The sequence below is a fragment of the Monodon monoceros genome, unplaced genomic scaffold (genome assembly GCF_005190385.1).
Source record: "Monodon monoceros isolate NGI ecotype Baffin Bay Population unplaced genomic scaffold, NGI_Narwhal_1 Super_Scaffold_7, whole genome shotgun sequence".
NCBI classification, from domain to species: domain Eukaryota; kingdom Metazoa; phylum Chordata; class Mammalia; order Artiodactyla; family Monodontidae; genus Monodon; species Monodon monoceros.
Window position 1 is genome coordinate 46672861 of NW_021703784.1, and position 22591 is coordinate 46695451.

The following is a 22591-nucleotide window of genomic DNA, read 5'->3' on the forward strand; positions in this document are numbered from 1 at the left end:
CTGAGACTGTTTTCTCTCTGCCTGCTGGATGGAGATGATACTCATGGACCGAGGAGGCCAGGAGCCTTGGCCCAGGTGGAAACAGTGATTGAAAGGGTAAGATGTCTTCACATACAGGAGAGAGACTGAATCTTGGAGCAGTGGAGGCAAGGCCTTTGCAACTCAGTCGGCCTCCCTCAGGGGATTTGTGCTCATCTATAATGCTGCTGGGATGCTTGCGAAAGCATGGAGGAAACCAGTTCCCTATAAAGTAATAAGGTTGAATTGAATAGGTACACGCATGTGTGTGCGTGTGTGTGTGTCTGTGTGTGTGTGTGCGTGTGTGTGCGTGTGTGTGTTGTGACCCTTCTGACAATACTTGAAATGATGAGCATATGACACATACAGAAATAGGAAGAGGCTTAGATTTCCTGAGCATCAGTCAGGAGTCAGGCCCTGTGCCAAGACATTTATGCATATTATCTCATCAATTTCGCATAGAAACACTGTTATGAGTGTTATTAGCCCCATTTTACAAATGAGGAGTCTGAGTTTCAGAGAGCTTCCACATTTGCCTGAAGCCGCATTGCCGATTAGTGACAGGAACAGAATTTAAACGCAGGAAACTGAGGTGCAGAGAGTTGGCGTCACTTGACTAAGCATTCTGCTGAAATAAACATTTCATCTTTTCTGGGCACCAGGCACCCTCAGCAGAACACAGCAGTGAATGACTCTCACAGATGCTGCAGCTGTGGCACAGCTGGTGGATTGAGTCAGACAGTGATAGCCCACAGGATCTTACTGCCACGGCTTGAATCCAGTGGCAATTATCCCTGGAGCATTACTCAGACAGTATTTGAAGTTGTGCTTCAAATGGACAACCTAATTGTTGAGTTTGTTCCCAAATCATTGCTTTGGTTTCTTGGGAACAAAGCAATTTGACTTCAAGCTTTCTTCCTTCCCAGCTCCTCCTACTTCATTTGTCAGCTGCCAATCATCCTGGCATCCTTCAGCCAAAGTTAGCTCAACCAAATCTGTATAAACCGTTTCCAGGGCTGGAGAATTTTCCCTCACCATAAAGCTGGAAGTCCACTGGACCTTCTGCATTACAACAAAGCAAATACTTGATCATCTCTTACATATTGTTTTGTTCATTGTTTTTATTCTCGAAGTAAGACACGTAGCTCAAAAAATGAAATTAATGATTACCCAGAGACAACCACTGTCAGCGTATGCTGTCAGTGAAGTGCATGCTTCCAGAGTTCTTCCCTGCCTTGCATACACTTTAATATATTCTACTGTGCGTATCAAGGTTGGTACACTCGTCTTTGTGCCAAGCTGCTGGCCTGGGGTTTAGAGAGTCTCAGGTAAAATTACTTGGGGTGGCCTCATTGATGTGTTGTGCTTCCTTAGTTGCTCTAACTCAATGCTGGCAGACTAGGGGAGAAGAGAGAGGTCCCTCAGTTCCTGTCTTGCATATTATAATTTTTCCTCCTCTCATCTCCTTGCTCCAGAAAGCCACCAGCCAACACTCCTTCCCACGTGTCTCACACCCAAAACTTGAACAATTCAGTTTAACTGAAACCTACCCCACTTCACTACCTGTGCGCCACAGTGAACCAGTTTCTCATTTTATTACTCAAAATCTGACAGGGTGCTGTTCCATAATCAGATCTCCTATAGCCTCCAGACAGGTTTCTTGAGTACATGCTATTTTTAGAATGTGCTAGGTGCGGTGGAATACACAAGAGTCCTAGGAATTTACATCTCCACAGGGTGTAGTTCAGTTCAGAAACATTTCTTAGGCACCTCAGGGTCCCAGGCAGAATATTTGCTGCCGATGTTACAATAATGAATGAAGAAGTCTTTATGCTCCCATGAGAAAAGCAGATGCATACATGCTTTTTTTTCAAAAAAGAGGGATTCTCAGGGTATCAGTTATGTGAGCACAGGAAAAAGGCACAGCCAAACCTGGGTGTCCAGGGAAAGCATCTCTGAAGAAATCATACATGAGCTAAATTTTAAGGTTGAGCAATAGCCAGGTGAGAGACAGTTGGGAAGGTTATAAGAGGAAGAGAAGACATCAAGAACAAAGCATAGGGAGGGGATTTGTCTTTCTTGTTCACTGTTGCATCCCTAGCACTTACAATATCTGGCACATAGTAGGTGCTCAAGAAATTCTTTTTTTTAAAAAAACAGTGTTATTGGGCTTCCCTAGTGGCGCAGTGGTTGGGAGTCCGCCTGCCGATGCAGGGGACGCGGGTTCGTGCCCCGGTCCGGAAAGATCCCACATGCCGCGGAGCAGCTAGGCGCGTGAGCCATGGCCGCTGGGCCGCGCATGCGCATCCGGAGCCTGTGCTCCGCAACGGGAGGGGCCGCAGCAGTGAGAGGCCCGCGTACCAAAAATAAAAAAATAAAAAACAAAAAAAACAGTGTTATTAGCTACAGTCACCATTGCTGTACACTACATCCCCATGGCTTATTTATTTTATAACTAGTAATAAATTCTTGTTAAGTGAGAGGAGAGAGCAGAAATAGGAGTTGGAATGGTCAGAGCAGACTGAGTTGAGTGGAGATTGTTTAGGAAAGCCTGGAAGGATTTCAAGCTTTCAAGATGACATAAAAGAAGGTTGAAAAGTCCTTCGTGGGGTCAGGAGAGCTGCGAGATTGGAGCACAGGTTAGAGCAGTGTGAAAAGTTGTATGCTTTGAAGAAATGGAAAGCAAAAAAATAAATAAAACTATATTTTTTTCCTTCAGTTAGTTATATTTTATATTTCTAAAGTCTAACAGACAGCACTAACAGTCTGAAGAGTTCACTCTTAGGCACCAGTTTTTGTGATGCTAGACCTGCAAAGTGCAAAACTTGACAGTTCCAGAAAGGAGAGCATTAGGGTTGATCGAGCAGCTACTATGTGCTAGTGATACAGTGTCTCATCCAATGCTCATATTTCTACGAGGTTGATCCTGTACCAGTTTATAGCTTCAGTCACCTGAAGATCAGAGATACCAGCAACTTGACAAATGATGCAAGATTTAAGCCCGTATTTCTAATGCCAGAATTCATTCACATTCCACTGTATTGGGCTGCCTTTTGGGCTCAGCTGGCTATGTCGGTTTGAAACCCAGCTTTGCCATTTGTTTAACGCTTTGGAGACTCTCTGATCCTGTTTTCTCATTTGGAAATCAAAGTGATAATACCTTCTTTTTCCAATTCTTAAGAGAATTACTTGAGACATTGTTTCTGACAGTGCTTTGTGAATTGTAAATAGCAACCCGCATGTGTGACATCTTATACAAATTCATTTTACAATTCCACACCCATTATTTTCCCAGATCAGAGGTCTGTGGTCCCATTCTGACTTTTCCAGAGACCTTCAGCTGTCTAATCCTACAGTGACCTCTCCTGGGTGAGCCTGGCCTCCCCTGGGTCTCAGGCTTCACTCTGAGTTTTAGGAGGGAAAGCTTGCCAAGCTCCATTTTCTGCAGCTTCAGTTAACAGATGGAGGGCAGCACTGAGCTAAAGTCCCCTCATGATTATTTAAATCATCAGTTCTTTAAAAAGGATCTTAAGATTCATTAAATATTCATGAAAGCATTCTTCCTGGCAGCTCCCTCATTGTAGGTACTTACAGAGGGTTTAAAATATCTGACATTGCTTGGAGGCACACACAGCTCTGTCAGTTGCAAGCAGAGAGCTGATTTGTAATTTAATTAACATCCTGGCTTGTCCTGTTCTTTGTGGCAAAAAGTGGGAAAGTATTTCCTTTCATTTGTGAGTTTTGTTTGAAAAAAATTCAAATGGAGCACCTGGGAGTGCTTTTCATCCCTCACATCTGTCCTGTTACTTACATCCTGCTGCCTCTTCGAAAAATTCCTATTTCAAATGTCCTTTGGGCCAGCTGTATTGCCGATTGTGGGTCTTTTTTTTTTTTTTTTTTAAGGATAACTTCACTTGGGGAAGATCTGTGTGCAATCAGTCATCAGTGAGCTTTGACACACTTCTATTAACTGTTTTGAGTAGTGGATTTTGGAGAGAAGTTTGGCCACAGGCTACCATTTGTTCAATGAATGTTGAGAACCTGCCATGTAGCAGGCACTAGAGGTCAGTAGTGAACCAAGCAGGCAGGGTCCCAGACCCCCGCAGAGGTTTCAATTTAGTGGGGGAGGCAGACATTAAGCAAATGATCACAGAAATAAATGTAAAATAAAAATGCGATGAGTTTTATGAAAAATGAATACACGGTACCCTGAAATCCTGAGAGGCAGGGAGCAGTGAGATACGGGGAGGAGAATCTCCTAATCTGAGAAGCCAGGAGGGTTCCTTGAGGAAGTAAAGGGGGAAATTAGGTATTTCTCCAGAAAGATCCGCATTTCCTCCTCCTCCCACTTTCCTCCTCCCATTTTCCTCCTCTCTAAACCCCTCTCCTCCAGATTTGCAACGTGCATGCTACTGTTCTGGAGGAATAGATTGGAATAGTGGACAAAAAGGATGGAAAGGGGAAAGAGAACCCTGCGGTAGCCAAAATAGCAGAAAATTTATTTCAAATCAAAGAAATGAATATAAATACTGATCTGATCACTGCATTAACCATTCTTTTATCTTCTCTTGTTTCTTTCTTGTATCCATGTTTTCCCTCCAGAAAGGGAGGCAGTGGGTTAGAGAGAGGATGCCGTAGGTGTGGCAATGGAGGTGGGTCACAGGTCACAGATAGGCTAAGACATCATGCAAAAAGGAAGCAGCTGGAAAAGAGAGCTGGCTGGCTACATACTGCCCGAGTCTCTGGTAAATAAAATTCCGGTAAAGAAATAGCAAAGTATTTAAACAAAATATTTTCCTCAAAATAAGATGGTGGCTGGCAGGGCCTGGATGAGGATAGCCTGTTTTGAAAGTTAAACGTATACAGTCTTGAGAGGAAATGAAAACCCTTCATTTCCATGTAATTCATTTTTCAAGACTGCTTTCCGGCCTCTTTGGGTTTTTCCTGTTTTCTGAGCTACATTCACTTCTTTCTTAGGGATCATCACTCTTTGCAAGTCTGTTATTTATTTTCAACTTTCTAAATGACTTCATGCTTCTCCTGAAGTCTGTGCTTCTCTTCTGCCAAAGCACATTTTTAAAACTGAGAGACTTCCTTCCAGCGGCAGCATTGTCAGCCGGTTCCATTGGACACACTCTCTGTGGCCATTGTTCTGACCTGACACTCCGCGGGAGACAGAGAGAGATGGCAGGGGCTCCTGGCCTCAAAGAACTTAGATTCCAGAGGGGGAGATAAGACTTGACGCAGAAAATGCTATTTGTTGCTATAGTAACAGAAGCCGAGGAACTAAGAGGTTTTGAGCATTTCCTCAATGTCAGGCTTTGTGGAAGAAACTGTAATCCTTCCTTAATTTTTTACCTGCTGTATAGTGTTGCTGTAAGTCTTAAATGGGATACTTTCTATAACACTCTTAGGAAAGCGAACAACATCCACTGTTAGGCATTATAATATTACTTACCTTTCAAGAGCACCAAACATATTCCAGTTCTCAGAGTTTGATTTGTTTCTCTGTCTCATCAGAACAGTGCCAACTCCTGCTGCAAGGGGGAAGCAGAGCACTTTTTATGCAGAAGCAGAGATAGATTCAGGTTTTTATTTATGAGGCCTTGAAAGATTTGTGACTTCTCCCTCAGCTGGTATACACTGTGCCCATGGTGCAGCACCATCTTCCAGACTATGCAGAACATCCAGTGATGGATCAGATGCATGTAGGCGCCTGCGTTTGAATCCTGGGTAACTTAGGATGGTTCTGATTCATACAGGCATCAACAGAATGTGGTGAGCAGAATCTGGTTGAATTTCCCAGCCTTTGGCCATCCACATGGAGGTCCTGTGGTAGAAAAGGAGTACCAGTATGATTACTTGCAGGTTCAGCTGGGAGGGCTTTTTGGTCAAATTTATTGCTCAAATGATTTAAGTTTAGTTCAGTTAAAGTCACATTCGTTGGTCTCTTACTATGTGTCTTACTATGGGGCACTGGAGATTGAGATGAATATGACTCCATCTCTGCTCAGAGGCTCTCATGGGCTAGTAGGAGAGATGGGCACACAGATCATTGTGGTATAGAGTTGTTGCTATTCAATAACAGGAATCCATGCAGAACACTCTGGGAGCATAAAGAAAGGACATCCTTTTAACCTTAGCAGTCAGAGAATGCTTCCAAGAGGTCATGACACCCAATCTGATTATCAAGGACCTGAAAATGTTTGCCTGATGAAGGAGCCCCAGGGGTAGAGGCTAAACTTCAGAAGGGGGAAAGGGATAGGATTACAAAGTCAGGGACAAAATGATCTGTGACAGGGGACGTGAATAATAACCAGTCTTCCCTGTCCTGAGCACTTTTGCCTCACTCCTCTTAGAGCCGGGAGAGAAGATATAATCTGTTTACAAAAGTTCTGTTGCTCCAGAGTCCCCTCCAAAGGACCAGGCTGAGGAGAGGCAAAGAAGAAGACACAGGTTTCAAAACAGAGGGCTTCCTCAATGGCCCTCCTTTTACAGGCAATGCAGAAACCCTCAAAGATGCCCAGTGTGGCATCAGTACCCAAGAGACAAGCCCTGGAAATGAGAAAGGACTCAGAATTGCCCAGAAAATTAGAGCTGATTCTTAAATCAGGGTATGACCTCTGTGGAGTTGTTTAATCTCCCTTATTAGATGACTCTTGAAGATTTTCTAAGAATTATGTTTCCTGAAGATAAAGTTAGTCTCTTAAGATCTTTGAGTCCTGATTAGTTTAGAAGAATATTTAAGTGCTGTAGCTCTAGAGTCAAACTTGTGTTTGAATCCTGGTTTGCCACTCACCAGGTATGTAAGCTTGGAAAAACCTGCCTAACTAACCAAGCCTCAGGAGAGGATGATGAGAGCACGTATCTCACAGGTGTGATGATGTGCATAAAGCATTTAGCATAGTTCCTGGCACATTAACTGCTATTATTATTGGTTTTAATATTACTATTTGTGTTAGGATTAGTATTTCTGTTAATAGTGTTAATATTAATAGTAGTCTTAGTATTACCAAAAAAGTCATTTTTGGTCCAGCCGAAATTGAATCCAAGCAGGGAGATTTTACTAAACCACATCAGGGTGATTCCTCTGGAGGCTCATGTTTTAGTTAAATATGGTACTTCTCACTGGTTCTTGTCGTCTTTTGCTTAGTCATCTCTTGGAGAAAACTGCAAAAATAAAGGAGGAGGAATACCTGGCTGGTACCAGGAAGAGTACTCTTTAGGTCTCTTGGATGGGCCCTATTGCCTACAATAGATAGCAGTCTGCTTTTCAGCCTTGTCTCCTGCCATACTCCACCTCGCATCCCATTCTTAAACATCAGTTTCACCAGAAGCAGACCTAAAATGGGTAGTAGTGTATATATGATTTCTGGAAGGCAGTTCCCAAGAAAGGCCCTTAAAGGAGTAAGGAAAGCACCAATGAGTTCTGCAAGAATGTAGGTCCAGGGGCGGTCTAGCTTCAGACTGATGCTGTCAGGTGCTTTGGAGGGTAATTTGCAGGACATTTTGTTTCAGTTTGAGGGGTGGGATTTGGGGTTTCTAGTATAACTCCCAGACACATCTAAGTGAGGAGGCTTTAATCACGCAAGGACAGTCTTACTGTGAAGTATGCAGATGTGGGCCTTAAATGCATAGAAGGGATTTCCGTGGATTTGGGCGGGGGCAATAGCGTCTGTTACAATCTACTTCAAGACCTCCCTGTTCCCTCAGAGCATGATCCCCTCTTATTACTTATCTCCTCTGCATATATTGTTGTCTTTGCTTAGAATTTCCCTTACCTCCTTCTGTTATCTTTCTGGATCCTATTGCAAACTGGAAAGCCTCAGACAGAGTTGGTGATGACACATTTCTGCTCCCACAAAACTCAGTTTATGCTTACAGTCATTACCACTATGCATTGTGACTTACCTGCCCATATGTATACTCACTTAATAATTTATGGTCTTCTTAAGGTCAAGAACTGGTTCATATTCAGTTTGTATTCTTAGCATATATTACTGAAAGGAAAGGTGTGGTGAGAGATATATAATACTTAAGAATCTGATGTCCTTTAAGATTGTGTCAAGCCAATGATGCGGTTGTCTTCTTTTGCTTAAACCTGAGTTCATAATGTTTCACGCAATGAAAGAGGTTGCATCCAGCAGCCAAGATAACTTTGTAGCTTGAGCAAGTTATACCCATTTCATCCATTTGTTCAACTGTCACTCATAACTTTATTCAATGAATAGTTATTGAGCATATGTGCCAGGCACTTGGCTAAGGACTGGAGGTACAAGGATAAACAAGACCAAATGGCCCCAGTTCTCACAAAACCTTATAGTTCACTGTAAAAACTCAAAATATATACAATCATATAGCATGATAAAAGTTGTGATTTGGGGAGTATATAGGGAGTATGGGAACACCCACAAAACCTCAGATTTGCAATTCATGAAAGCTTCCCAGAAAAGGTAATGTCAGACTTGAGGCCAGAGGACCAATGTATGTTAGAATGAACAATTTTTACTAATAAAGCATTAATTGAGCATCAAGGTTGATTTTACAGTCTAATTGAAGCCTCTGTCAGTCTTCAAAATGGGTTATAATTTTATGAAAATAAGTAATTTATATAAGTTCTTTTTAAGTTTATTATCTGTGTCCTGATAGTTATTTCTGCAAACAGTTCAGTGAGATGTCTGTTTTTAATGAATGAAATCTTTCTCTAAACCAGCTGAATCCTACTGTGGGAATCTTTGAGGAGCTTCCGTAATCATTTTAACTTTGCAAAATTTTACTTTTGGTGCTCTTGGGTCTTTATGTTTTAGAACACAAGCACTTCCTGACTGTTATGAGTGACATGAATATGGCTTTACATATGTTAAATTTTAAAAAGCTTAAAAGAATTCCTCAAAAAACTAAAAATGGAATTACCATATGATCTAGCAATTCCACTTCTGGGTATCGATCCTAAAGAATTGAAAGCATAGTTCCAAAGACATTTTTGTACGTGCATGTTCATAGCAGCATTATGTACAATAACCAAGAGGTAGAAGCCATCAACTGCCCATCTACAGATGAATGAATAAGCAAAATGTGGTATATACATAAAATGGGATATTATTCAGCCTTAAAAAGAAGGAAATCCTGTCACATGCTACAATATGGAGGAAACTTGAAGGCATTATGAAACAAGCCAGTCGTGAGAAGCAAATACTGTATGATTCCAGTGACATAAGGTATCTAGAATAGTCAAATTCATAGAAATAGAAAGTAGAATGGTGGTTGCCAGGGGCTGGAGAAGGGAAAAATGGGTATATAGAGTTTCAGTTTTGCAAGATGAAAAGATTCTGACGATTGGTTACACATCAATGTGAATATACTTAATATTACTGAACTGTACACTTAAAAATGGTTCAGATGGTAAATTTTATGTTATGCATATTTAACATTTTAAAAAAATCTTTATATTTATTCCATAACCCTGAGGTATATATTTATATAAATATATATTTATATTTATATAAATAGGTTTTTAGGTTTATATTTATTCCATAACCCTGAGGTAAGAGTGGTGAGATAAAAGAGTTTAGAAGTAGTGGGGACTCAGCTCATGTAGTGGTGTTGGGAGGTGGCTTATGGTAGGATAAGGAAGCTGAAGGTTTGTCACGTGGGCAGTGGGAGCCACTGAAGGGTTTTGAAGAGAAGGACTCTGTCAGTTTGAGATCCAGAACGCCAGCTCCCTGGCATATCGTACAGGATGGATGGGAAAGGGGCAATCTCAGCAGCAGTCTAACCAGTCCAGAGGCTCTTGCTGTGGTCCAGCTGAGAGCTGAAAACCTGAACGTGGGCAGTGGTTAGTGGAGGTGGTGGGGGATGAGGATGGGGTAGACTCAAGAACTATTTAAGATATAAATTGGCAGACTCAGTGACTTAGTAAATTGACAGATGGTAGGGGGTGGTGAAAGAGAGGATGGAGTCTCACTGACTCCTACTTATCTGGCTCGGGTGATTGCATAGATGGTAGTGCCTCCCTGAGAGGAAATTGAAGAGAGGGAGGAGATGTGGAGGGCAGATGGGCTGAAAGCCAGAGACACTAAAATGGGCATATGTATGACATTAGTCCACTTCCAGTGAACAATACATAACGGATCAAGAATGAATGTTAAACTGGATCCATGTTTCTGAGGCAGATTACCTTCCCAGATTATTCATAGAGTTAGGAAAATGAAAGTATGGTATTTTGTAATTCACAGAAATGTTCTGACCTCCATGAAGGTTGTTGTGTGTTCTCCATGAAGTGTTTTATACCAGGCTGCTGATCCTGTTATCAGGCTTGGGCTTCATCACCTTTTGTGAGTAGAGGAGGGGATGATGAGAGTAGAAAGAGGATTCAGATTCAGATTATCTGGACAGCATCCCAGCTCTAAGGACCACTAGTTAGGGGACCGTGGACAAGTCTCTTAACCTCTCTAAATGTTAGTTTTCTCATAAGTAAAATGGAGCATCATAGATAAGAAGAATTGCAGTGAAAGAAATAGATGAGCGTCTTTGCAAACTTCAGTCAAGATATTGTTAGCTGAAATTTTTGTTTTGAAACTAATATTAAGCTTGGAACATTGTAGAAAGTCTCCCTGGAAAATACAAGTAATGATAATCAACTTCTGAGTAAGAATGGACATCAGATTGAATTGCCAACCCTGGGTGGTTCTTCTTGTTACTGTCAGTTTATGAGTCAAGACAGAGAACCGATGTCCAAGAAGTCATATTTTTCACCTAAAAATGAAAGAAACATAGGCATGATTTTGTTAAGAAGATGTGTTGTTAGTAACCTGATGTGATAAAAATAACTGTTGGTGATGATAATAAATGGGTAGTGGGATGAGGTTAGACATCACAGGTAAGCCCGAGGTAGTGTTATGACAATGTTTGGACCATTGCCCCTAATATCCCTGTGCCATTCAAAGGGAACAAAGACAAAGCAAGGCAAACTAACATTTTATTAACTGGGTTGGGGGTAGGATATAGAGTATTCCCTTTTTTCTTTCCCAAGTAGACCAGTAGCCTTGAAATAATGAGACTCTAATGGGACAGGTCTGAAGGAAAAGGGGTGAGAAGCAAAGAGAGACAGAAAAGAGGGAAACCCAGGCCAACGCTGAAGATGGAGGTTGGCCCATGGCCATGTCTACTCTCCCACTGACCATGCCTTGTCCTGACCCTTTTCCTTCTCTGCCAGCTTCCTTAGGTCTGCTTGGAAGACTCAAAGCACAGCCTTTGCCAGAGGATGCTCTTACTATTATAGGCATATAGAAGGAAGACGACAAAGAGGAAAGGGGACCAAGAGAGAAGGAACTATTATCTCTTTCCCCTCAGGGGATCATATCAATATAATATAGGCAGACCCTTTGCCTTGATTTTTAAGCCCTTTAAAAGAAAACTCCATCTTTGGAAATTGTGATCTTTTGTCCTGGAGTCCAACTAACCCAAATCAACACTCCTCTTCCTGGGATATGAAAGCAAGAAAGGATTGTCTTCCTTTAAGGCCAATACAAAAAATTCAGGTGGCAAAAATTTTCCCTTATTTCCTAGAGAACTTAAGGCTTAGACATAATCTGAATCAAAATTAGGTTTCCTGAATGATTGTATCAGAATTCTGTCTTCTTGCTCAGCATTTTTTCTTTTCCATCCTTGACCTAGAATTTTTAGCACATATTTAGCTACTCTGGTCATTTGGAGGGTTACCTACCTCCTCACCTACTTAGGTAAATAGTCTCAGTCTTATTTGTTATCACCCTTCTGTATTTTATAAACAGAGATAGTGCATTATCAGGCAAAAACAAGCATTGGTTGGTATTGATGATTGGTTCAGTATTGCTTCCGCTTGACTTGGTTAATGGTGACCACCAAAAGAGACTGCAGCAAAGCCTGTTTGGTGATGTCAGCAATAGGTACACACTGTGTCCTGTAAATGAAATGAGAATGTGACGTTCAGAACTGCACCCTTTGCAAACGCTAATGCTTTTCTCTTTCTTGTCTTTTTTTCCTAGAAGTATCGCTATCAAGATGAGGACACTCCACATGATCATTCCTTACCTCGACTGACCCACGAAGTGAGAGGCCCTGAACTTGTGCATGTATCGGAAAAGAACCTGTCTCAAATAGAAAATGTCCATGGATACGTCTTGCAGTCACACATCTCTCCTCTGAAGGTCAGTTCTTTTGCTCTTAGAGCTGGCGGCAGTGACTGGTTTGCATTGCTAAGGGAGATGTTTGCTGGCCTTAAGCGAGGCTCTTTTAAAACACTACGGTGAGACATGGTTGCCAAAGGGTCTTTCTGTGGTTTGGAGGCTTACTGGGAATTCCTGACACAGGGAAGTTCTTACAGTTATTTGTTGAAATGTCTGGCAAATCCTTTTAGTTGTTGAGAATGGGCTAAGGAAAGAGCAAACAGTGAAAAACTAAAAGGGAAAATAAGCTGACCATGCATTTACAAAGTCCAGGAGGACATCAAGTTTTGTTCAGATCTATCTCTCCATCTTATTCTTGGCTCCAGATAAAACAAAGGAAGTAAATATAACATGATGACACCTAGTAATTGCCTTACCATGTAGACTAAAAAGGAAAATGCGTGAGTTCGTTCATCAACAGCTCTATTTTATATTTCTTTCTATGTGGTGTCATACTTTTCCAACGTTTTCTACTTTTTTTCTTTAATTTAAAACAATTTCTTGATAAATGCTATTTTGACAAGAGGGACAATGAAATGAGAGTAAGGATTTTCTGTGTTCCTTGGTTGCAGTTTACTCTGTCTTTTGCTTTGCTGATGCTATGGATTTTGCGTCTTGGATAAAAGCTTATAAATGTTGATTAAAGTCAAAAAAGGAAAAATGGAACTAGAGTCAGTGATGTAATAGAAGACAATTGAAATGTAAAACAAAACAAAACAAAAAACTACCAAATAACCCCTTGATATTGCTAAAAATTTTTTTCTTTTATTTTGTTAGCTACAACATTCACTTCACTAGCACTTTCATATAGCTGTGTTGCAATAAAAAATGTAGTCATGAAGGGTGCCCTGATGCCTTCTGGGATCTTATTATACCTTCCAGAACATCAAAGAAAGGCTAAATTATGTTTAATATAGCTCCAAAAGTTGGTATAGTTTAATACCCTGGCATCCTAAAACCGCATTATCAAATAAACTAGTGCTAGTTACCACAAATTAGTTAGAATATTAGGCTAATTGTCAAATTCCAGTAAATATTTTATAATATGTAAAAATATGTAAATATTTTGCCTGTGGAATCCATCGTTCAATTCTTCCCAGAGTCTCTTTGGAAATCATTGACTGATGGATGGAAATAGGTATTTTTAGCCAGGAGAAGAGTAGATTAAAGGTTGGAGAACAGGAATTTACCTTCTTATACTTAGGGCTGTCATGTAGGAAACTCCATATTGGTGGGCAGAAGCAGAACCACTGTGCATAATTAACAGGAATGTATATTTAGGATCATTATAAGACCACAACTTCTGACAGTTAGAACTACCCCCAAAAAGTACTACTTTGCGAAGCAGGAATTCCCTGTCCCTAGAAATCAGGCTTGCATGATGACCTGGCAGTGGTATGGTGGAAAGGACTCCTTTTTCAGCAGGAGGGCACACAAAATTGTCTCTAAGCTCCAGTCTAACTATAGGAATCAATGATTCTATCCTGTGGTCAGATGAATACCTTCCTGCTTTAAGGACGTTTCATCTTTGCAAACAATTGCTCATCCTTAATCTGTGCTGACCAGTGTAAACTGAGAAAGGGCAGAGCTGGGAGACTGGACTGCACAGAGGGTATTTACACTTCAGATGTTTTTCTTTCTAACCGGATGAAAGAATCCCTGTAAGAACCTCCATGAAACCTCCCTTCCTTTTTGGCCTCCCAACTTGTCTTTCCCCTCTTCCTGCCACTTCCTTTTTTAATCAGCTCTAGAGCATAGCTCCCAATGGCTTTAAGCTGAGAAGGACAATGGAGACTAGTCTAAAGCTAGCCTGGCAACAGTAAAAAATATGAACAAAATAATAAAAGCACTATCAGATCTTCATTTTGTATATTAAATTTTTAGCATATACTTGATAATATAATTATCTGAACATCTACAGTTTGATGATTATACCATGTGTTATGCTACTCCGTGCCTCATTTGGAAAATGTCTATTAGAGTTGAAGGAAATTTTGCTTTTTCTGAAGATCATATCTCAAATATAAAGGGATCTTTCCTATCTCTCCTTTATCCCTTGATTCTAGGAATCTCAGAGTTAAGTGTCTTCAACTTTGGTGGCTTTTCCTTAGCTTAGGTTTTCTGTTTCTCCCTTCTATCTTATTTCTTACTATGTTCTTTAAAAAAATTTTTGGTTTTTATGTTTTTACTATAGTGATGTCTTTTATCAAAGGTTTCCCACATCTGCTTTAAAAGTAGCCACCTGTGAATAATAAATCTCTGATATGAAACATCAAGGTTAGAATAGGCTTTCCTTCCTTTTTGGAATCACCAGCTCAGTGGTGTGACCACCCCCCCCCTCCATGTATTGTGAAGAGAATGGAAAGGTGACCTCATCCAGGACTTCTGCACCCAGCCTGTGAGGTAGCTATTTGGGGGCTGGGACTTTTCCCTCATGACCCTCTAGAGGTGTTGTTTGTGCTGAACAAGATAGACTCTTAGATTGTCCTAATGAAGAGACTGTGTACCTTTCTTCTACTAGCAACAATGATAGAGATAAATGTGCACAATTTTTCCAGAAAAGAAAACACCCCAATGTGTTGAGTTTGCCAATTTCGTGGTGTAAACACACCCATCATTGCTGATTTCAGGCTACCAACCTGAAGCTACTGAAGATATTTGCAAAGATGGACACATGAGGCTCTCATGAGACAGGACAAGTTGGCCCAGCACAGCACTGCACTGTCAGGCTCAAGCACGTGTATTTTTATAGCAACAGGACACATTTCGTAATCAAGTTGTTAAGAGGTTATTATATTATCACAGTTCAAGTGTTTGGCAAACCTGCCATGATTAAAATCTAATGTGTTATTTTCTCATAAAGGAAGCCTATTAAAGTCATAGAAATGCTAAGAGGGTACAAATTCTCCATTAGACCTGGCATATTTTCAATGTTGTTGCTTCTTTGATCTGTCTGGTGCTCTTGGGTCAAGCATTAAAAGGGGGAAGAGTGAGGAGGCAGAACACACAATCATATAGCGCTCCCTGAATCCTACTTAGAAGACAATGGGGTTCTCTAGTATTAATTAGGAACTTACATGTGGCATGCCTGAACAGAGTGTGAGATTGCTGGAGAACAGTTTAAATGTCACATTCAGGGGGCTCTGAACCATTAGCTGAGTAATCTCATTGTTGCAGGTTTGACAGTCATTTCTTCCATCACCGCATAGCACTTGAAACCTCAGTTCTAAGATTCATCTGCCTTTGGAGGACAACGGCTGCCTGGCTGATAGATGGGCTTGCTTAGCCTGTTTTCATTAGAGTGGCTTGGCCAGTGTGAAGTATGGGGTTGGAAGGAGAAATGCAATTTAGCGGTTTATTTTCCTTGCCTCCAGATGGGAATGCTTTCTCTTCAGATGCTACCTTAGAATCTTCCACAAAAGAAATTGGCCTGTAATAAAGGCCAGTTTAGATCAATTCAATAAGTATTAATTGACTATCTACTAGGCGTATCATGATAGGTGGCGGGGAAACAAAGGTCAGTAAAACATTATTTTAAATATGCACATCATTTGCAAATATTTTCTCCCATTCTGAGGGTTGTCTTTTCCTCTTATTTATGGTCTCCTTTGCTGTGCAGAAGCTTTTAAGTTTCATTAGGTCCCATTTGTTTGTTTTTGTTTTTATTTCCATTGCTCTAGGAGGTGGGTCAAAAGGGATCTTGCTGTGATTTATGTCATAGAGTGTTCTGCCTATGTTTTCCTCTAAGAGTTTTATAGTGTCTGACCTTACATTTAGGTCTTTAATCCATTTTGAGTTTATTTTTGTATATGGTGTCAGGGAGTATTCTAATTTCATTCTTTTACATGTAGCTGTCCAGTTTCCCCAGCACCACTTATTGAAGAGGCTGTCTTTTCTCCACTGTATATTCTTGCCTCCTTTCTCAAAAATAAGGCGACCATATGTGTGTGGGTTTATCACTGGGCTTTCTATCCCGTTCCATTGATCTATATTTCTGTGTTTGTGCCAGTACCATACTATCTTGATTACTGTATCTTTGTAGTATAGTCTGAAGTCCAGGAGCCTGATTCCTCCAGCTCTCTTTTTTCTTTCTCAAGATTACTTTGGCTATTTGGGGTCTTCTGTGTTTCCATACAAATTGTGAAATTTTTTGTTCTAGTTCTGTGAAAAAATGCTATTGATAGTTTGATAGGGATTGCATTGAATCTGTAGATTGCTTTGGGTAGTATAGCCATTTTCACAATGTTGATTCTTCCAATCCAAGAACATGGTATATCTCTTCATCTGTTTGTATCATCTTTAATTTCTTTCATCAGTGTCTTATAGTTTTCTGCATACAGGTCTTTTGTCTCCTTAGGTAGGTTTATTCCTAGGTATTGTGCAAAGGAAGCAACTGACAAAGGATTTATCTCCAAAATTTACAAGTAGCTCATGCAGCTCAATATCAAAAAAAAAAAAAAACCTAATCCAAAAATGGGCAGAAGACCTAAACAGACATTTCTCCAAAGAAGATATACAGATTGCCAACAAACACATAAAAGGATGCTCAACATCACTAATCATTAGAGAAATACAAATCAAAACTACAATGAGCTATCACCTCACACCAGTCAGAATGGCCATCATCAAAAATCTACAAACAATAAATGCTGGAGAGGGTGTGGAGAAAAGGGAACCCTCTTGCACTGTTGGTGGGAATGTAAATTGATACAGCCACTATGGAGAACAGTATGGAGGTTCCTCAAAAAACTAAAAGTAGAACTACCATATGACCCAACCATCCCACTACTGGGCATATACCCTGAGAAAACCATAATTCAAAAAGAGTCATGTACCAAAATGTTCATTGCAGCTCTATTTACAATAGCCCGGAGATGGAAACAACCTAAGTGTCCATCATCGGATGAATGGATAAAGAAGATGTGGCACATATATAGAATGGAATATTACTCAGCCATAAAAAGAAACAAAATTGAGTTATTTGTAGTGAGGTGGATGGACCTAGAGACTGTCATACAGAGTGAAGTAAGTCATAAAGAGAAAAACAAATACTGTGTGCTAACATTTATATAAGGAATCTAAAAAAAAATAGTTCTGAAGAACCTAGGGTCAGGACAGGAATAAAGATACAGGCATAGAGAATGGACTTATGGACATGGGGAGGGGGAACTGTAAGCTGGGATGAAGTGAAAGAGTGGCATGGACATATATACTGTACCAAAAGTAAAATAGATAGCTGGTGGGAAGCAGCCACATAGCACAGGGAGATCAGCTCAGTGCTTTGTGACCCCCTAGAGGGGTGGGATATGGAGGGAGGGAGGGAGACACAAGAGGGAGGTGATGTGAGGATATATGTATATACAGCTGATTCACTTTGTTGTAAAGCAGAAACTAACACACCATTGTAAAGCAATTATACTCCAATAAAGGTGTTATAAATAAATAAATAAATAAAAATGCACATCACTCTCCTAGGGAACCTCAGTTCTAATTATGTATGACTTATCTTCACTCTGCAGTAGGATTTCAAATTTCTGAATCTTAGGTACTGTGAGACCCCAGGCATCTAGCAGAGTACTCTTTACAGAGTATCTGTTAACTATCTCAGGTTCTTCATCTGTGCAATGAAGGTACCAATAATATTTATCTCATAGGATTTTTACACTAATTGAATGAAATAATACATGTAAACTGTTTAGTAAGTGTCTGGCACATAGTAAGCACAACCAAATGTCGCTTTTGATCTTGTTATTGTCATCAACCTGCTACCATGACAAATACTTCAAAATCATTTATTTTATTTATCTCATTTGACCTCTATGAGATATTATACCTGATGTTAAAATTAAATAGTTCCCTTCAACCACAGAACTAGTGAATAGGAATGCTAATATTTGTGTCTCGGGTCGTTCTGGATACAAAATCTGTATTCTTTATCACTCCTGTGTTATATTACCTTCCTCTAAATGGTTCTCCTATTTTTAAAGAGATCTTAATGTCAAATTTTCCTTGTTTGGCTCCAGGTGTGTAAAATTTGAAGGTCATTTTTTTCATATAACCTTATTCTTAAAAGTTAAGCAAATATAAAATGTAAGCAAATGTGTAAGACATTTAGTTTCCTAAATGAGAACCATGAAGTGTGGTGACAGATGGGAGCATGATGAGGAAATAGAAGGAAAATAAGTTCTATCTTTAAAATATTTCAATTCACCCAGTAGTAAACTCCCAAGGATTATGTTGCTTTCCCATGACAAAAAGTAGTTATTTGGGAGCTAGCTCCCTTTTGAAGAATCCCTTGAGATTGTAAGAATTTGTTTCTCATCAAGGGAGACACACTTTGTTTTGAGCAATTGGAGCGTTTTCTGCATTGTGATACAGTCCTCACGCTAGGTGAAGAGAACCCAGGTAAGTCCCCACCACAACCCTCATGCTTCTCCTTCCCAGGACCTGGCAAGATCTATTTCTGTCATTTTTATTTGGTTATTCATCTCTTAAAATGTTCATTCCAAGTGTGTTTAATTTTATAAACTATCTTATAATTTTCAGAAATGAGCAATGTAGAAGTTACACATTCAAACATTGATCAATAAATGAATAAAGCTACTCTCTATGCTGTGTTTCACATTAACATGGTATTTGTTCGACCACAAATCCAGCCAGTTGTTTTGATTCTACTTTTATTCATAACCATTAGTTTTGTTTTAATAAATTTACTGTCAGTATATCATCATTATACAAACACCCTCAAGGTCAGGGTGTATGTTGGTTTTACTCATTATTATATTCTCAGTACTTCAACACATACTTTGTTAAATTAGTTATTTGTAAATGGCAATATGAACAGTTATGAATAATTGCCTTCTGGGGGATTAGTGACATTGATATTAAAATAAGCAAGAAATTAAGGCACAAACTTCTTGTTTTTCTCTATCTGTTGTCCCCTAATCATTGATACAGAATTTCATCAATTTTAAGCCTGATATTTCCTCATGTATTACATATCTGAAATCTGGATGTGTCCTAAAATCAATGACATCTTGCAATTAAAATTGGCAGCATCTCCTAGGGTGCATAAAAAATGGTATGTCTTACAGTCAAAGTCAGCAATGATTATTTACAAGGAAGATTAAAGGGTTTTTTTCATAGATTGGTGTGAATTGCTTTAATCAGATAAATATGATTTTCTGTCTTCTAATTCTCATTGAGACCAGAATAAACAGTTCTGGGAAGATTTACCAAAAAGTGAGAATATAAGAAGTTAGGATAGACTCTTATACCCTTGAACAACTGGGCATTTGTTGAATATATATGGAAAAACAATGGAGAATCTGGAGGCAGTGCTAGTTTGGGGAAATTATAGGGGGCGATTTCTCACAAATGAGGAAGCTAATATACAGAACTGCAGGCAGGAAAGATAACGTGTACTTTGTTGCACAACTATTTTCTTAACAGGGTTGCCAGAGCCTGCCTTATAGGAAAGTATGTTTTAGACAACAGTACAATTAATCTTTCTTCGTGAAGTCTTTCCTATTAACTCTTGACCGACTCCACTTGGTTATAACGTCCTATGACACATGGAGTTTGCATAGTTAGCTTTTTTATATGCACCTTATTCTATCAACCTAAATAATTTTGTGGAACTAGGTATTGTCCTTTCCTTTAGATATTCCATTTATCTTGCTCCTAATAAATGTGTAAGCTCCTGTGAACTGGACCACATCTTATTTTTGTTTTGTTTTATTTTTCTTCTTTCTCCCTCATTGACATCTACAGTGAAACTAAACCAGGTTTCCCAAAGTGCGTCTGGTGGGATTTTGTCAGCATTATAAAGAAAAAGAGATGAATGCTGAAAACATTTGAGAGGTTAAGTCCATTAACTTATTGAATGATTTCTCGGGCTTTAATATGATAATATGAAATATAAACCTCTAAGATGGGGATATGGTTAATACGCAGTATTTTCCAAACATGTTTGGTCATGAGACCTTTTTTCCCAAATAAAATTTTTTTGTTTGGACACATAGGCTTCTGAAAATACTATAACAGACCACATATATGATGACGATTACAACCAATAGAAAAGTTTAACATAAAAATTTATCCTGGCCTTAGAAGCAGCCTCAGTCAGATTGAATACCTGGTCCTCTACTTACTGGCTGTGTGAGCTTGCTTATGTTTTTTTAACCTCCTTCAGCCTCAGTTTTTTTATTTGTAAAATAATGGCATTCACTCATATGTTTCTATAAAGCTTGAGCTCTGTAAAAAGAGCTCAGTGTTTGACACATAAGAAATACACAAAAATGGCAGCTATCCTTATTGCTATTGATGTTTTGGTATTAGTATGTATTAGTATTATTTTAATTTTCTAAACTAGAAACATTTATGGATTTTTTAATTTTAATCTCTCCTTTGTTTTCAAATGTCTTAGTGTTCTCATCTTCCTTTCTTTATCCACAGCTATTATCCCTGTTCAGGTTTTCATTACTTTCAGGCAGAAAGTAGTGTGGTTATTGTAAAACCTCATGGACTTTGGAGCCAAAAAAATAAATGTTTGAATCCTGACTCTGTACTTTCTGGCTGGGTAACCTCAGGAAAATCATCTAGCATTTCTGAGATGCAGTTAAGTTTAATATGAACAGAACCTCTTATGTGTATTGATTGATTCATTTATTTATCAGTTCATTCATTTGTACAGTAAAATCTCTTCAACCTTCTCCTGTATGCTGGGCTCTATGTTATTCCCTGAAGATACAAAGAGGAATATGCCTCCAAGTTGCTTACAAGCAATAGTTAGACTCACAAACTTGGAGATGTATACATTATAACATGTCATGTTATGTGCAATAAAGAAAGTAGCAAAGAAGAGGAAAATGCTCCCGAGACCTAGAGAAATGGTTTAATTTTCTCTGAGCTGGAGATCTAGGGACAGGTATGGTCAGAGTAAGCATTATAGGGGAGCTTATTTTGACTTGAAGGAAGTTGGAGATAAAGCAGAAAGGTCAAGTTTGTCCTAGATTCCAGCAGTTGTCTATCAGTATGGAAGAACTCTAGAAATGGCAGGTTATTTTTATTTATAACTGAGTAGGGCAGAGGGATGGAATATAAAGATTAAGAAGGGGTACAGAGGTGGGTCCAAAGCATGCCATCAAGCAAGGGAGATAGATGGGAACAGGTAATGAAGGGCCTTATGTAGAGATTGGACTTCACCTTGTAGGTAATGAGGAATGACTACGCAATTTAAAAAGAGGAGAGACCTAGTCAGATTTGCAAATTAGACCATTAGTCATGTCATGTAGCAGAGTGGAAGAAAAACAAGAAAAGGGTGTATCACAATCAAGGACATCAGGCAAAATGCAACAGGTGGACAAGCTCTGAGATACAGCAGAGACATTGGGGATGGAGGATGGAATAAACTAGAAAGATTATTGAGGAAAAGATATCATCAGGAACTTGAGAACTATTAAGTATAGAAGATAGAGGAGAGAGAAATAGAGGTTAATCCACACATTTTTTATTTGACCAGTTGTGTAGAGGAGGTATCGTGAAATGTAGTCAAGACTGCTAAAGGAAGAATAGATTTAAGGATGGGGTGAAAAGATTCTGAGGTTAGATCTGAATAACTGAGTTTGAGATATTGATGTTGCACTCAGGTGGAAGGGTTTAACAGGCAGTTTGAAATAAAGATCTGGGAATTTAGAGAGATCTGATCCAGAAATGGAGACTTAGGCATCTTCTGTGTAGTTGAAGCAGTATGGATGGGATTGCTCAGGAAAGGAAGAGGAGGCTGCTGGGGACTGAAACACAGGGAACAATACCACCATGTTGGGGGTTTTATGGCCAGAGAGGACCACTGAGGAGACCATGAAGCAGTGAGTAATTTACTACAATGTTAGTAGTAGTAGTAGTAGTAGTCCCCTTAGTAGTCTAATGTTTCTATTTTTTAAACTGTTATACATTTCTAGTAAAAGAGGATCATATCTTATACATTAAAAACATGTGGCACCTCTGTAGTGCCTAGAATTGAGTTGACCAAACACTACATGACTTTTTAAAAATTTTAATTAATTAATTATTTTTTTTGGACTGTGTTGGGTCTTCGTTGCTGCACACGGGCTTTTCTCTCTAGTTGCAGTGACTGGGAGCTACTCTTCATTGCGGTGCATGGGCTTCTCATTGTGGTGGCTTCTCTTGTTGCAGAGCACGGGATCTCGGCACACAGCTTCAGCAGTTGCATCACGCGGGGTCAGTAATTGCGTCACAGGGGCCCTAGAGCACACGGGCTTCAGTAGCTGTGGTGCACAGGCTCAGTAGTTGTGGCTCACGGGCCCTAGAGCACAGGCTCGATAGTTGTGGCACACGGGCTTAGT

At 39.6% G+C, this 22591-nt stretch overlaps 1 protein-coding gene across 2 annotated transcripts in view; it reads left to right on the forward strand.

Annotated features, from left to right (window-relative positions):
• DLG2 (discs large MAGUK scaffold protein 2) overlaps positions 1–22591 on the forward strand; it is a 2046181-nt gene that overhangs the window by 1011313 nt on the left and 1012277 nt on the right. For both annotated transcript variants that reach the window (XM_029208176.1, XM_029208177.1), the window contains one exon: positions 12045–12206. In XM_029208176.1, coding sequence (XP_029064009.1) covers positions 12045–12206 — 162 coding nt within the window. The remainder of the gene's footprint in view (positions 1–12044; positions 12207–22591) is intronic.